This window comes from Calliphora vicina, chromosome 3, assembly GCF_958450345.1.
Source record: "Calliphora vicina chromosome 3, idCalVici1.1, whole genome shotgun sequence".
In the NCBI taxonomy this organism is placed as follows: Eukaryota; Metazoa; Arthropoda; class Insecta; order Diptera; family Calliphoridae; genus Calliphora; species Calliphora vicina.
The window spans coordinates 45751854-45766183 of record NC_088782.1 but is presented as its reverse complement, the minus strand read 5'-3'; the positions used below and the strand labels follow the sequence as shown (position 1 = coordinate 45766183).

General features: G+C 23.9%; 1 protein-coding gene across 1 annotated transcript in view; it reads left to right on the top strand.

The window, feature by feature from the left end:
* fng (Fringe glycosyltransferase) overlaps window positions 1-14122 on the top strand; it is a 49417-nt gene extending 35295 nt beyond the window's left edge. The window contains exons 4-7 of the mRNA XM_065503454.1: window positions 6193-6295; window positions 8732-8870; window positions 13593-13767; window positions 13840-14122. Coding sequence (XP_065359526.1) covers window positions 6193-6295; window positions 8732-8870; window positions 13593-13767; window positions 13840-14075 — 653 coding nt within the window. The 3' untranslated portion in view covers window positions 14076-14122. The remainder of the gene's footprint in view (window positions 1-6192; window positions 6296-8731; window positions 8871-13592; window positions 13768-13839) is intronic.
* The last annotated feature ends 208 nt before the right edge of the window (window positions 14123-14330 follow it).

The window sequence follows — 14330 nt, the reverse complement described above, 5'->3', positions numbered from 1 at the left end:
TAAAAATGGTAAAACAAAATATTCAACATAACGCATCCATCCATCCAAACATTTAAGCTCAGACACACGCAATATAAATGTTGTTCTTTTTCGTTTTAGCTCCCAACAGACACTTCAGTTCAGTTTGATTATTTTTGTTGAATATCTGAGCCATTTTTTTTGGTTTTCTCTTTTGTTCAGCTAAAGCATTTACTTTATTTTTGTTTTTTGTTGTGTGATTTAATGTATGCAAAAATGTTTTGTCTGAAATAATCTATAGATTGCTGATTTCGTTTTTAGTCTTTTAAGTCTCATCTCATTGTTTGTCTGTCTGTCTATGTATCTTCTTAAGGCTGTTTTGGTTTTGTTTTTTGTTCATTTCTGTTATTGTGTGTGTTCAGAAGGAGCGGGTGTATGTGTGAGGCTTTTGGAGCAGGATATTGCATTTATTTTGATTTATGTTTGATTTTTATAGCTGTCAAATGATGTTCAAGCAGACACAAACATATTAAATTCCATTTTAAAATTTCCTTTAAGTGGATATTAAAATTAACGCTGCGTTTTTTTTTTGATTTCTTTTTGAACAAGCAACAAAATATAGTTTAAATGCTTTAAGGTTGGTTTCTCTGTAAATTTTTTGTTTTTGAAAAGCAAGAAATAATCAAATTTTTTCAGGCAATTAAGTTCAAAAGCAAAAATCCCATTAGTCTAAGACAGATTTATGATGAAATCATTGGGGATTAGGTAAAACAGAATAAATGGTTTTTCAAATTATTTGCATAAATATTTGCCAAGGTTGGTGAAAGTTTTTATTGCACACATAAGAAATGAAGTTCAAAGACTTTTCATTTGGCCTTGAAAGAATATTGTGTTTAAGAGAAAAGTTTCAATTTGGGAAATGTTTTAGTAAAACGCACGAAACATTTGTCTATAATTTTCAGTAGATTTACTTTTATAAGTATTTCAAAATAGTAGTAAAATTAGTATTTTTTACCCGAATGTCACATTTTTGGTAGAATTATTTTAAGTCTTTAAAATGGTTCACAATTATAAAAAATTTGTTTACATTACAAAAAATTAGTTTTATAAGATTTACAAAAGTGTAGTAAAAATACTACTATTTTAAATTGTCTTCAAAAAGTTGTATTTTTTTCGGGAATTATCATTCTTTCATATGAAAAATTAGTTTTGTAAGAACTACAAAAGAGTAGTATAAATACTACTTTTTAAATTGTCTTCCACAAGTTAATTTTTTGCTGGAATTATCATTCTTTGATATGAAAAATGTGTTTATAATAAAAAATTGGTTTTGTAAGAACTACAAAATAGTAGCAAAAATACAACTTTTTTAAATTCAAATTCCAAATAGCATATTTTTACTGAAATTATCATTCATTGTTATGGAAAATGGGTTTATGCTATAAAAAAATAGTTTTGTAAGATTTATAAAAGTGTAGTAAAAATACTACGTTTTTGAATTGTCTTTGAAAAGTTAAATTTGTGCTGGAAAAATATTTTACACTATAAAAAATTAGTTTTATACGATTTATAAAAGTGTAGTAAAAATACTACTTTTTTCAAATTGTCTTCCAAAAGCTATACTTTTGCTGGAATTATCATTCGGTGCTACGAAAAAGATGTTTATAGCATAAAAAAAATGTTTTATAAGATTTATAAAAGAGTAGTAAAAGTACTACTTTTTTAAATTGTCTTTCAAAAGTTATATTTTTGCTGCAATTATCATTCATTTTTATGAAAAATGTGTTTATAATATAAAAAATTGGTTTTGTAAGAACTACAAAAAACAGTACTAAAAATACTACTATTCTAATTAGTTTGAAAAATTTATATTTCTGCTGGAATTATCATTCATTGTTATAAAAAATCTGTTTATATTATAAAAAATAGTTTTGTAAGAACAACAAAAGAGTAGTAAAAATACTACTTTTTTTTAAATTGCTTCCAAAAGTTTTATTTTCGCTGGAATTATCATTCGTTGTTATGAAAAATGTGTTTGTATTATAAAAAAAATAGTTTTATAAGATTTATAAAAGTGTAGTAAAAATGCTACTTTTCTAAATTGTGTTCCAAATAGCATATTTTTACTAAAACTATTAACAGAAACTCTGTACAATCGTTCTTAGTTATGAAAAATATAATAAAATGTTAGTTTTTTTAGAGTTATAAAATAGTAGTAAAAGTACTACTTTTTTAAATTACTTCCAAAAGTTTTATTTTTGCTGGAATTATCAGTCTTTGTTATGAAAAATGTGTTTATACTATAAAAAAATTGTTTTATATGAACTAAAAAAGAGTAGTAAAAATACTACTTTTTTAAATTGTATTCCAAATAGCATATTTTTACTGGAACTATTAACAGAAACTCTATAAAATCGTTTTTAGTTATGAAAAATGTTTCTATATAATAAAAAGTAGGTTTTCTAAAAGTTATGAAAAAGTAGTAAAAATACTACTTTTTTAATTGTCTTCCAAAATACATATTTTTGCTGGAGTTATCATCTAATATTACGAAAAAAGTGTTTATAGTATAAAAAATTACTTTTGTAAGAACTACAAAATAGTAGTAAAAATACTACTTTTTTAAAAAGTAGCATATTTTTACTAAATTTTTAACAGAAGCTCTATAAAATCGTTCTCAGTTAAGAAAAATGTGTTTATATAATAAAATGTTAGTTTTTTAAGAGTTATAAAATATTTGTAAAAATACTACTTTTTTAAATTTTCTACCAAAATCAATATTTTTGACATATTTGGAATTACTGACAAAAACTCTTTAGTTTCTATAAAATTTTTTGGAGTTTTAGGAATGTAGTAAAAATACTACTTTTTTAAATTTTGTTCAAACAGTATATTTTCTATAGAAAAATGTTTGTATAAAACTATTTTCTATTGAAAGTAGTACTCTGAAGGTGAGAAAAGTGCTTCTTGTTTATTATTTTGATGAGAAATAAAAATTTCATTGCAATTCCTGATTCATACTTTTCAGAACTATAATTTATGTTTTCTACAAACAAGTTACAAAGTATCAGATTGTTGTCAATACAATTAATAGGATTTTTATTTAAAGTTTGTTAATTTTAATTAATTAAAATTGTATTTAACCCTTTTTCCTTACTTGCCACTGGGTGTTCTGGTCACTTCACTCCATCCTATGCCACACAATTATCATACCAAATCTATTAATTTTAATCAAACATTAAATAAATTACAAACGAAGATCACTGAACTAACATGCCAACCAAATAGACTCCATAACTTATAAATAAAATATAAAAAAAGACCTGCTTAATTTAAAATCATATTTCTTAGTAAAATGTGAGGCCACAGAAGCCACAACGAGAAAAAAAATTTGATTGGTAAAACAAATAAAAAAAAAAATACATTCCAAAAGTAATTTATCCTCTGGTCGCACGTTTATATCAAAAGGCATCAACGAACACATAACATGACTACTGGAATTTTGATTAGGACCAAATACCAAAACCGTTAAGAACAGAAAAACAAACACACACTTACTCCCCATAAGATACAAATATACAAACCATTTATTTATATAGATTGTTAGTGTTTCGTTTTCTCTTCTTGCCCCCTTATAAACGATTTGGTTTGTCAAATACCTTTTTGGCCCTTATTAATGGATTTTGTAGCCAATTATACTTATATATGTTTGAAATAAAAATGCGTAAATGTCTGTGTGTGTTTGTTTTTATGTTTTTATCTTTAAAATATTTTTTTTCTCCTCAATGTGTGTTTCACTTAAATTGATAAAGCGATAAAACTATTTTAAAAATTTCAATAATTTTTGTCTCATTAGGGCGCACCTTTGTATGTTTTGTTTGCTGCGTTATGCCTGTTAAAAAAAAAAAACTGAAAGAGTTTTGTGGCTACACTTCAAAAATATTTCTATAATGAGCTAGCTGTTCGTTTTATTTTATTTAAGGTTTTTTTTCTGAAAATCTTTAACAGAACATTTTTTTATTTAAAAGAATTTTAATGAATGACTTAATGCTGTATTTTGTTTAAGAATATGTTGCATTATTTTATAATTTTAGCTAAATATTATAGACATTATTGGATTTATAAGATTTTAATAAAACTAGTAAATGGCTGTGCGTTTTACATATAAGAAAAGCCCTTAATTTCCTGATAAATTCTTAAAAAAACTACTGTAAAGTGATCATACAAAGACTTCATCATAAGGACTAAGATTTTGATTCACTAAAATAAAAAAAAGTGCATTCCATGTCTGTCCTTAATATTGTGATATTTGATAATTTATAAAATTTTTTATGGAAATGATTTTTATTTGAAACTAAATCCAAATTTACTTGATTTTTTATTAAAATTTTACCATATGCAACCAATGCTGGACGTGAAGGTATTCAAAAACAGGCTTCTTTAGCAGGAACATTCTTTAAAACAGTTTTTAATAGTAAAATAAGTATTTAATACACTTTTTAGGAGTTTTTTAAAAAAGTAGTAAAAATACTACTCTTTTTAAAATTTGCTTAAAATGTTTAATTTTTCTCGGAATTACTTACATAACATTATTTCGTTTTTCTAAATAATTTACTACTAATTTTATGGAGTTTTTGAAATGTAATAAAAATACTACTTTTTTATTTTAATAAAAATTCATATTTTTTTGCTTAAATTTGGAATAAAGGCTCTTTAAAAAGATTTCCAAAGTATAAAAACATATTTTAATGGCGTTTTATATAGTTTATGAAAACGTAGTAAAAAATACTACTTCAATTGCTTTATATTTTTCCGGAATTGCCAAAATAATATAAAAGAAATATGAATTCGTTTTTCCAAATAATTTTATGGAGTTTTTGAAATGTAGTAAAAATACTTATTTTTAAAATTTAAAATTTTATGCTTAAATTGGGAACAAAAGCTCTTTAAAAGGATTTCTTAAATATAAAAACGTTTAAGCGCGTTTTATAAAGTTTAAGAAAACGTATTAAAAATACTACTTATTTTAATTTGACTTAAATGGCTCCGAAATTGCCAAAACAATATAAAGGCAACATAAATTTGTTTTTGTATATAATTTACTACTAATTTTATAGAGTTTTTGAAATGTAGTAAAAATACTACTTTTTAAAATTTAATTCAAATTCATCTTTTTTACTTAAATTAGCAACAAAAGTTATTTAAAAACACATCCTAAGCATAAAAACATATTTTAAGCTCGTTTTATAAATATTAAGAAAACGTAGTAAAAATGCTACTATTTTAGTTTTAATTAAAATGCTTTATATCTTCCGGAATTGCGAAAACACTATTAAGAAAAACATAAATTCGTTTTTGTAAATAATTTACTACTAATTTCATGTAGTTTTTAAAATGTAGTAAAAATACTACTTTTTTAATTTTAAACAAACAGCATTTTTTTGTTTAAATTTTAAATAAAAACCTTTCAAAACTATTTCCTAAGCTTAAAAACGTGTTTTAAGAGCATTTGATATAGTAAAAATACTACTTTTCTAATTTTACTTAAAATGGTTTATATTTTCCGGAATTTAAAAAAAAACATAAATTCTTTTTTGTAAATAATTTACTACTAATTTTGAAATGTAGTAAAAATACTACTTTTTTTAATTTGAATCAAAACACATTTTGTTCATTAAATTCAGAACTAAACCTCTTTAAAATTATTTTCTAAGTATAAAAATGAGTTTTAAGCGTATTTTATAGAGTTTAAGAAAACTTAGTAAAAATACTACCTTTTGAATTTTACTTAAAATGCTTTATATTTTCCGGGATTGCTAAAACAATATAAAGAAAAAACATAAATTCGATTTTGTAGCTAATTTACTAATTTTTTAGGGAGTTTTTAAAAAAGTAGTAAATATACTACTTTTTTAATTTGAATCAAAATTAAATTAAATCATTAAATCGATTTCTTAAGTATAAAAAACAGTTTTATGCCCATTTTTTGTGAAGTTTAAGAAAAAAGTACTAAAAATACTACTATTTTTAAAATGAGTATGTAACTATGTAGGTCATTTGAAGTTCAATTTTTTTAGTATTTGGCTTTTAGATGACAAATGACAATTATTGGCATCATGTAATATACAAAAGTAGCAAAATACAGGCATATTTTTTACACTGGCTTAAATTAACTCAAATTATTTTATTTTTACAAATTTATTAAATCATGTTTTTTTATTTTTCTTTTTCCAGATGGTCACTTAATCAATACCAAATGTTCTCAGGGACATTTCCGCAAAGCTTTGTGCTGTAAAATGTCAGCGGAACTAGATGTTTTTCTGGAAAGTGGTAAAAAGTAAGTCAAATACTTTTTCTTTTAGAAATTTCCATAAAAAAACTACTATATTTAAATTTTGCTTAAATAGTTTATTGCCTTTTAAAATAAAAAATTCTTTTAATTTGTTGTGTCACTTGTTGTACAGTAAAAATGTAGTTTGTTCATGTTTTTTTTTTTCTTCTTTTTGTATAATTCCATTTAAACGTTTTTTACACTTTAACATTTCTGTTTTAAAATATAATAACTTTTTATGTTGCTTTTTTATTATTAAAAGAAAAAAATTCGAGATACATAAACGAGATACTAGTTCATTCATGTTTGTGTATAGTAGTTGTGCTAAACATTTTTTTTTGTATTTAATTTTTTTGTTTTAGTTACAACATGTTGTATGTATGTTGCCTTTATGTGTGACACAGCCAGGCAGCAGCATTTAAGTTTTTCATGTCAATTTTATTATAAAATTTCTATGTGTGTTTTTAGTTTGAAACATGTTTTTTTTTTTTAAAAAAACTAAAATTGGAAAGACAATGAAAAGTTTTTGTTTGTTTGTAACACAAACATTTAAACATTCTGTTTTTTTCCAAAAAAAAGTAGACCTTGTTCTTAATTTTGTTTTTTTTAGAGCAAAGTTAAAGCGTATTTTGAAATGTTTTCATGAACAAAAAAAAAAGAAATTGAAATGTTTTAAAAAGAGTCATTTTTGTAAAAAGATTGCTTTGAGAACATATTTGTGAGCAAAGCTTTTAAATAATATAAAGAAATGTTTGACAGTACATTTCTTTAGTCTACAAATGGGTGACAGAAAATGTTGCAATTAACATTATAAAAGAATTTTTGACAGTAAATTAAACTGGCACATCCTCTGACAAGATAAATTTACATAATTAACCTTTAAAATAACTTATCATTCAAATATAAAATTTAAGGCTCGTTCACATTGTTTAAATATTTGCAAATACACATAACTTCTACTTCACACAAATGTTTAGTTGTTCTTACCTGAACTTTGTAAGAGTAAATAACAGCAAGTAATATAATAAAGGCTTTCAAGGTCATACACATTTTGTATTAGTGATCATATCTTATGATTGCTAGCATTATCTGTTAATGTTTTACAAAAAAAAAATAATAATGTGAGACGACAATATTACAAGTAGTTTTGATGAATCTGAATTACCAAACTCATTCCTGGGAAGTCATAATGTTATATAAAGGGAATTAACCTCACATTACTGAGTAATACTCCAACTAATATATTAACATTAATAAACCGACAAATTTATTTGGTAGTTTTACTGAAAAGAAAACGGAAATCTTGTGTTACATTAAACTAAAACTCTTATATCCTTATTTTCAAAATTTATTAACATTCTCATACTGATTCTATTTCACTATGTAAGCTTAAGTTTCGCAAAGATCACTTTCTATAACCTCATAAATCCAATTAACTTTTACAACATTTCTTCTCGATATTCTTTCTTTTTTAATTTTGCCAGCAGCTTCCGTTCAATTTCAGATTAAAGTGTTCAAATTTATTTGTCAATTAATACCCATCATTTTTATTCCTGTTAATTTATTGGAAAATAATAAAAAAAGTAAATTATAAAGCCTAAATATGAACCCATCTTAAATAACAAAAAAAATCTCAAATTTCCTGCAACTTTCGCATTAAGGATGGATGCTATTTTTAAATTAATACAATTTAATTCATCCAAAATAAAGGTCTTAAACATAAAATGTTTAAGCTTTTTTAAAGATGTGCATGTTCTTACATGAAAAATATTAAAGATTTAAACGAGAAAACCAAAACGAAAAAAACAAGAAATCATATTGAAAAAATATCAAATAACTAAGGGATGAAACTAAAAGGACTTGACAGATTTAGACACAGAAAAATTTTGGCAAAAAAAAACAAGAAAAAAAATCTTAAATGAAGCATTAAATTGAAAAAAAAAATAAGAAAGAGTGAAAAGAATAAGGAAAAGAAACTAGAGAAATAAAACCTTTTTTTAAAAAAAGAGGTTTTAAAGAAATGAGAGGAAAAGAGGTGTTTAAAGGCAGGACCATATGTATGAAACGGACAGGAGATATTAGTTTTCAGCCATAATAATCATTACACCAACCAACACCACATAGACTATCTCCATTCCCGTTAGCAACATTAGTTAAAATTTAAAGCATACCTTAAGGCTTGTGTTAAAAATGTCAATATAAAGCTTGGCTTAAGGCTGGCTAATATTATTTATTTTATTTTTATCAATAGCAACCTCAAAATTCATCTATTATCTTAAACATACAAACAACTCAAATAATAACACATTGCCCTAAACATTTATTTAATAAAAAATTATTGTAATATTTATTTAACATTAATACTTAACATTCATTCATTCATTCCTTTATTTGTTTTCTAACAACAATATTTATGTTTTCCTTTTTTAATTTCTTTTGCAGATGGTTCTGTCATTTTGACGATGACAATTATGTAAATATACCCCGCCTGGTAAAACTTTTAGATGAATACAGTCCCTCGGTTGATTGGTATTTGGGTAAACCCAGCATTTCCTCACCCTTGGAAATACATTTGGATAGTGTAAGTATTTTTTTTTAATTTGCTTTTATTTTTGTTAAGAATTTTAATTAAATATAAATTCTTAAGGAGGGTTTTTTTGTTTTGTTTTTTATTTATTAATTGTTGTCATAATTTTCTGCACCATTAACTGGGGCTTTAAATATAAGGAAGATTGTTTAATATTGGTTGTTGTGGCCAGGTAATTTAAATCGTTTTTATGTTAAAAAATTGTGTATTAAATTACTTGGAAGCAGGAGTCATTTAAACAGACGGTTTGTAGGTTAAGCAACCATTCCGGTTATTTAAACTGTCTTAATGTTTTTGTGTAAGTTAATTTGTTTTCGATTAAAATTGGTTTAATGTATTGTGTGTTTAACACTAGTTGAACCAGGGGGTTTATGAAAAGGGAATTGAAAGTAAGAGTTTAAATGATTTGTTTAACTGAGTCATGAATAGCCTTTTTTGGTGTTTTTATCCCAAGCTTTCATTTTATTCCAAGCTTTCATTTTATTCCAAGCTTTAGCAGTCACAAAGGACTTTACAAATAAAAGCTCTATATAGAATTTCCTAAACACTTTTGTATATGCATCTTTCCAGAGCTTTCAAAAGCTCCTCAAATAGCGAGAGAGAAGAAACTTATGACACTAATCACGCATCACATCCTTACGGAGCCTGATTTGTGTATCCTACACCACCATAGTGTGGAGTTTATAGTGCATTTGTAAAGTCTACCGATTGCTTTCTGAGTCTGAGTCGATTTAATGATCTCCATCCGCCCGTCCATCAAAGGTTCGCAAAAAAATAATTCATAAATCCATTTTCGAAATCAAAATAAATGTTATCGTTAATAAATTTGTGAAGAATTAATTCATAGGCTTAATTCCTTTGTACCTCAAATGTACTGAATTCATTCTCTAGAGAATTCATTCTTAATAGAATTAATTGCTTATTGAATCATTCAAATTGTTTGGAATTCAAATCCATTACAAAATACCTTTTAAATGTTAAAATGTTTATTCAATTCAAATCTATTCGTAGGATTAATTCCTTTGTACTTCAAGTCGAATTAATTCCTTATTGAATCATTCAAATTTTCTTGAATTCAAATCCATTACAAAATAGCTTTAAAATGTTTTGAATGGTTAAATGTTTCTTCAATGCAAATCTATTCATATACTTAATTATATTGTTCATTCTCTAGAGAATTCACACTTAATAGATTTAATTCCTTATTGAATCATTCAAATTCAAATCTTGAATTCAAATCCATTACAAAATAGCTTTAAAATGTATTGAATGATTAAATGTTTTTCCAATTCTAATCTATTCATAGGTTTAATTCCTTTGTACTTCAAATGTACTGAATTCATTGTCTAGAAAATTAGTTATTAATTGTATTAATTCCTTATTGAATCATTAAAATTTTCTTGAATTCAAATCCATTACAAAATAGCATAGCTGTAAATTGTGAATATTTTCATTCAAAATATTTCCAACAACTTAATTATTTTTGAATTTTAGTTATATTTGAAACATTAAATTTATATTGAAATCATTCTATATTATTCAAAATAGGATACTAATTAACATATATCTATTTAGAATATAAAGCAATAAATATTATTTGATTTAAATAGAATACGATATTAAATAAATTATACTTAAAAGTTTTGAATAAACAATCATAAAATTATACTAATATTATTTGTATTTTAGTAACAATAAGTTGTATTTTATCCAATATATAATGAACAGATTTTAAAATATTTTAATCAATATGAAAACATGTAATTATTTTCAAAATATATTTTTATAGTAAAAATTAAATATTAATTTAGTTTATTAGTTATAAATGAAATATTATTTTACTTATTCGAAAATTTGTTGATAGATTTTATTCAAAGCAATTTTCCTTGAATAATGTTATTTCTCCAAAAAAAAAGAAAAATATTTAAATATTCAACAAAAAAATTTAGAATACTTTTATTCATAGAAATTTTCTTTGAATAATTTTATTTGTGAAAATAAAGTCAAATATTTTAACAACAAATTTTTGAACAATTTTATAAAAAAATATTTTTGTGTGTGAAAATGAGATCGGACGATGAAGATTTTTCATCCGATGATTATGAAGAAGATCCTTCGTTTGCTACGAAAAAACAAAAACAATGCTCAAAAATAATTCAATGATAAATAGCCCTAGGAGGAATGCCATGTCAGACGATCATTTTGAACAACTAGTTACTTTAAAACAGTTTTCAAAAATAATTCATGAGTTTTGTTCTTCACAATTTAAATTAGTAATAAACGTCCAATTGAAACCATAAATCTGTGTTCATATTCTAGTGATAATCAATGATTAAGTAGTAGTTTTTAAAATAGAATATTAGATATCAGAGAATTAGGGTTCCGAATTTCCCGGAATTTTTCCATTCCCAAACTAAGAAAAAACAAGCTAAATCTGAAAAAAATTTGTAATTCGTTTCGAAAATAACTTTTTCAACTCAGAATGCAATCAGAAGACATTTTACATCAGTATTATTGTGAAATAAAAATATTCTTTAACATTTATTAGAATTATTTCTATTCAGTTATTTTTGGAAAAATAAATTTATTTGTTTCAAATTTGTGAGAAATAAAAATATTTCTAAAGTTTTATTAGAATTATTTCTATTCAATAATTTTTTGTTTGAATAATTTTAGTTTTTTGTGTATTGTTTGAATAAATATTCCAAAGAAATTAGTTGATTTTTTTTGTATCTAAATGAAATAAATTAAAATTTTATTCAACTTTGTTTTATTTGAATATATAAAATTTTACTATTTTCTAAAAAAATATCAATATAATTTAATTAAAGTAATATAAAATGATTATATTTATAATTTATTTGGTTTTAAAAGATATAAATATGGATAAATTTAACTGTAAATATTATTAATAAATTAGACAAATACTTTATTTAACTAATAAATAATTTGGAAAATAAGTATTTATAATTGGAAACAAAAACTAAAATAATATAAAAAATATTTATATTTTGTATTTTATTCACAAGTTACAGCTATGCAAAATAGCTTTAAAATGTATTGAATGATTAAAGGCTTAAGTCAATTTCTTTAATTCATTTTGTAATTGATTACAACAAAACTGAATAAAGAAAAATTATTTTAATTCAATTTGCATTAGATTTAAAATAACTCAAACTGAATCATTCGAAAGTTTAACGAATTCCTTTAAGAATTAATTCGTTTATTAAAAGCTTTTATTTAATGCTTCATTCAAAGCTTTTGAATGAAGCTGAAGAATTATGTGTTTGAATGGGATTTTTGGAATGAATTGTGAGCTATTCATTAATTTAATTTTAGTGAATTAAACTTAAATTGAATTAGTTAGTTAGTTAGATTTAAAATAATTAAATTTAAAATAACTTAAACTGAATCATTCAAAGGTTTAAGGAATTCATTTAAGAATTAATTAAACGATGAATTGATTCTTATATTAAAAGCTTCATTTAAAGCTTTTGAAAGAAGCTAAAGAATTATGTGTTTGAATTGGATTTTTGGAATGAATGGCTCATTTGTTTAATTCAGAATTAAGATTTTAGTGAACTAAACTTAAATTGAATTAATTAGTTAGGGTAGGACTTGTATTAGATTTAAAATAACTTAAACTGAGTTATTCAAAGGTTTAAGGAATTCATTTAAGAATTAATTTAACGATGAATTAATTCATTTATTAAAAGCTTTTATTTAAAGCTTTTGAAAGAAGCTAAAGAATTGTGTGTTTGAAATGAATTTTTGGACGTTTTTAGTTGGGAATAAAGATGTTAGTGAATTAAGCTTAAATTTAATTAAATAGTCAGGGTAGGACTTGTATTAGATTTAAAATAACTCAAACTGAATCATTCAAAGGTTTAAGGAATTCCTTTAAGAATTAATTTAACGAGAATTAATTCTTTTATTAAAAGCTTCATTTAAAGCTTTTGAAAGAAGCTAAAGAATTATGTGTTTGAAATGAATTTCTAGAATGAATGGCTCACGTTTTTAGTTGGGAATTAAGATTTTAATGAATTAAGCTTAAATAGAATTCATTAGTTAGGGTAGGGCTTGTATTAGGTTTAAAATAACTTAAACTGATTCATTCAAAGTTTTAAGGAATTCTTTTAAGAATTAATTTAACGATGAATTCATTATTTTATTAAAAGCTTTTATTTAAAGCTTTATTCAAAGCTTTTGAAGCTGAAGAATTATGTGTTTGAAATTTATTTTTGGAATGTATGGCTCACATTTTTAATTCAAAATTGAGATTTTAATGAATTAAGCTAATATTGAATTATTAGTTAGGGTAGGGTTTGACCCGACAGCCTAGAATCAGTGATATGATTACATTTATAACTGATATTTAATTGTCCCCACTTACCCTATTTACCTAAAACAAGGTTTAAACAGTGTTAACTTGAATTTAAACAAATATAATTTAAAACTTCCCCCTCTGGTCTTATTTACTTCATTTGTAATCCTTTTTTTTTACTACCCAAGTAAAATCAGCTTAAACTCCAAAAAACCAAGAAGCAACAAAAAAAAAACGACAACAATCTTAAAACTCGAAAACACAATATAAAATAAATCTTTATAAAACCTTTAATAAATAATGTACTTAGTTAGTTTTTTTTCTGTTTGCTGTTACCATTTTTATGTGTTTCTGATTTTGTTTTCATTTTTATATTTTTTTCTTTTTTACAGAAAAATACTTCGTTAAATAAAAAGATTACATTTTGGTTTGCAACAGGTGGTGCTGGCTTCTGTTTAAGTCGAGCCCTGACATTAAAAATGTTGCCCATAGCAGGTGGTGGCAAATTTATAAGTATTGGAGATAAAATAAGATTTCCTGATGATGTTACCATGGGTTTCATTATAGGTAAGTTTACAGCAATGCAAACAATAAACCACAACATAAAATAATATTTATTATTTCTTTATCAATTTACAGAACATCTACTAAAAGTGCCCCTCACTGTTGTCGACAATTTCCACTCACACTTGGAGCCCATGGAGTTTATACGGCCAGACTCTTATCAAAATCAAGTGTCCTTCAGCTATGCTCTCATGAAAAATCAATGGAATGTGGTTAAGGTTGATGGTTTCGATACGAAAACTGATCCCCGGCGATTTTATTCGTTACACTGTAAACTATTTCCTTATTTTAGTTATTGTCCTCATAGATGATTATTTGATTAAGCAGACAAAGTGAAACAATTTTTTTTATTATTTTTATTTTTTTATTAATTTTAATTTTTATTGTTGTTGATTGTGTGTGAGAAGAAAGTAAATAGAAGGGAAAATTTAATGTTTTATTTGTTAAAAATCTGTGATGTAGTTCTATTAATTATAAATATTCTTTATATATATAATTTTTTTTGTATTTTGTATAAAACACAAAACAATTGGGGTATACAAATGCTCTGCTATTAAGTCATATTG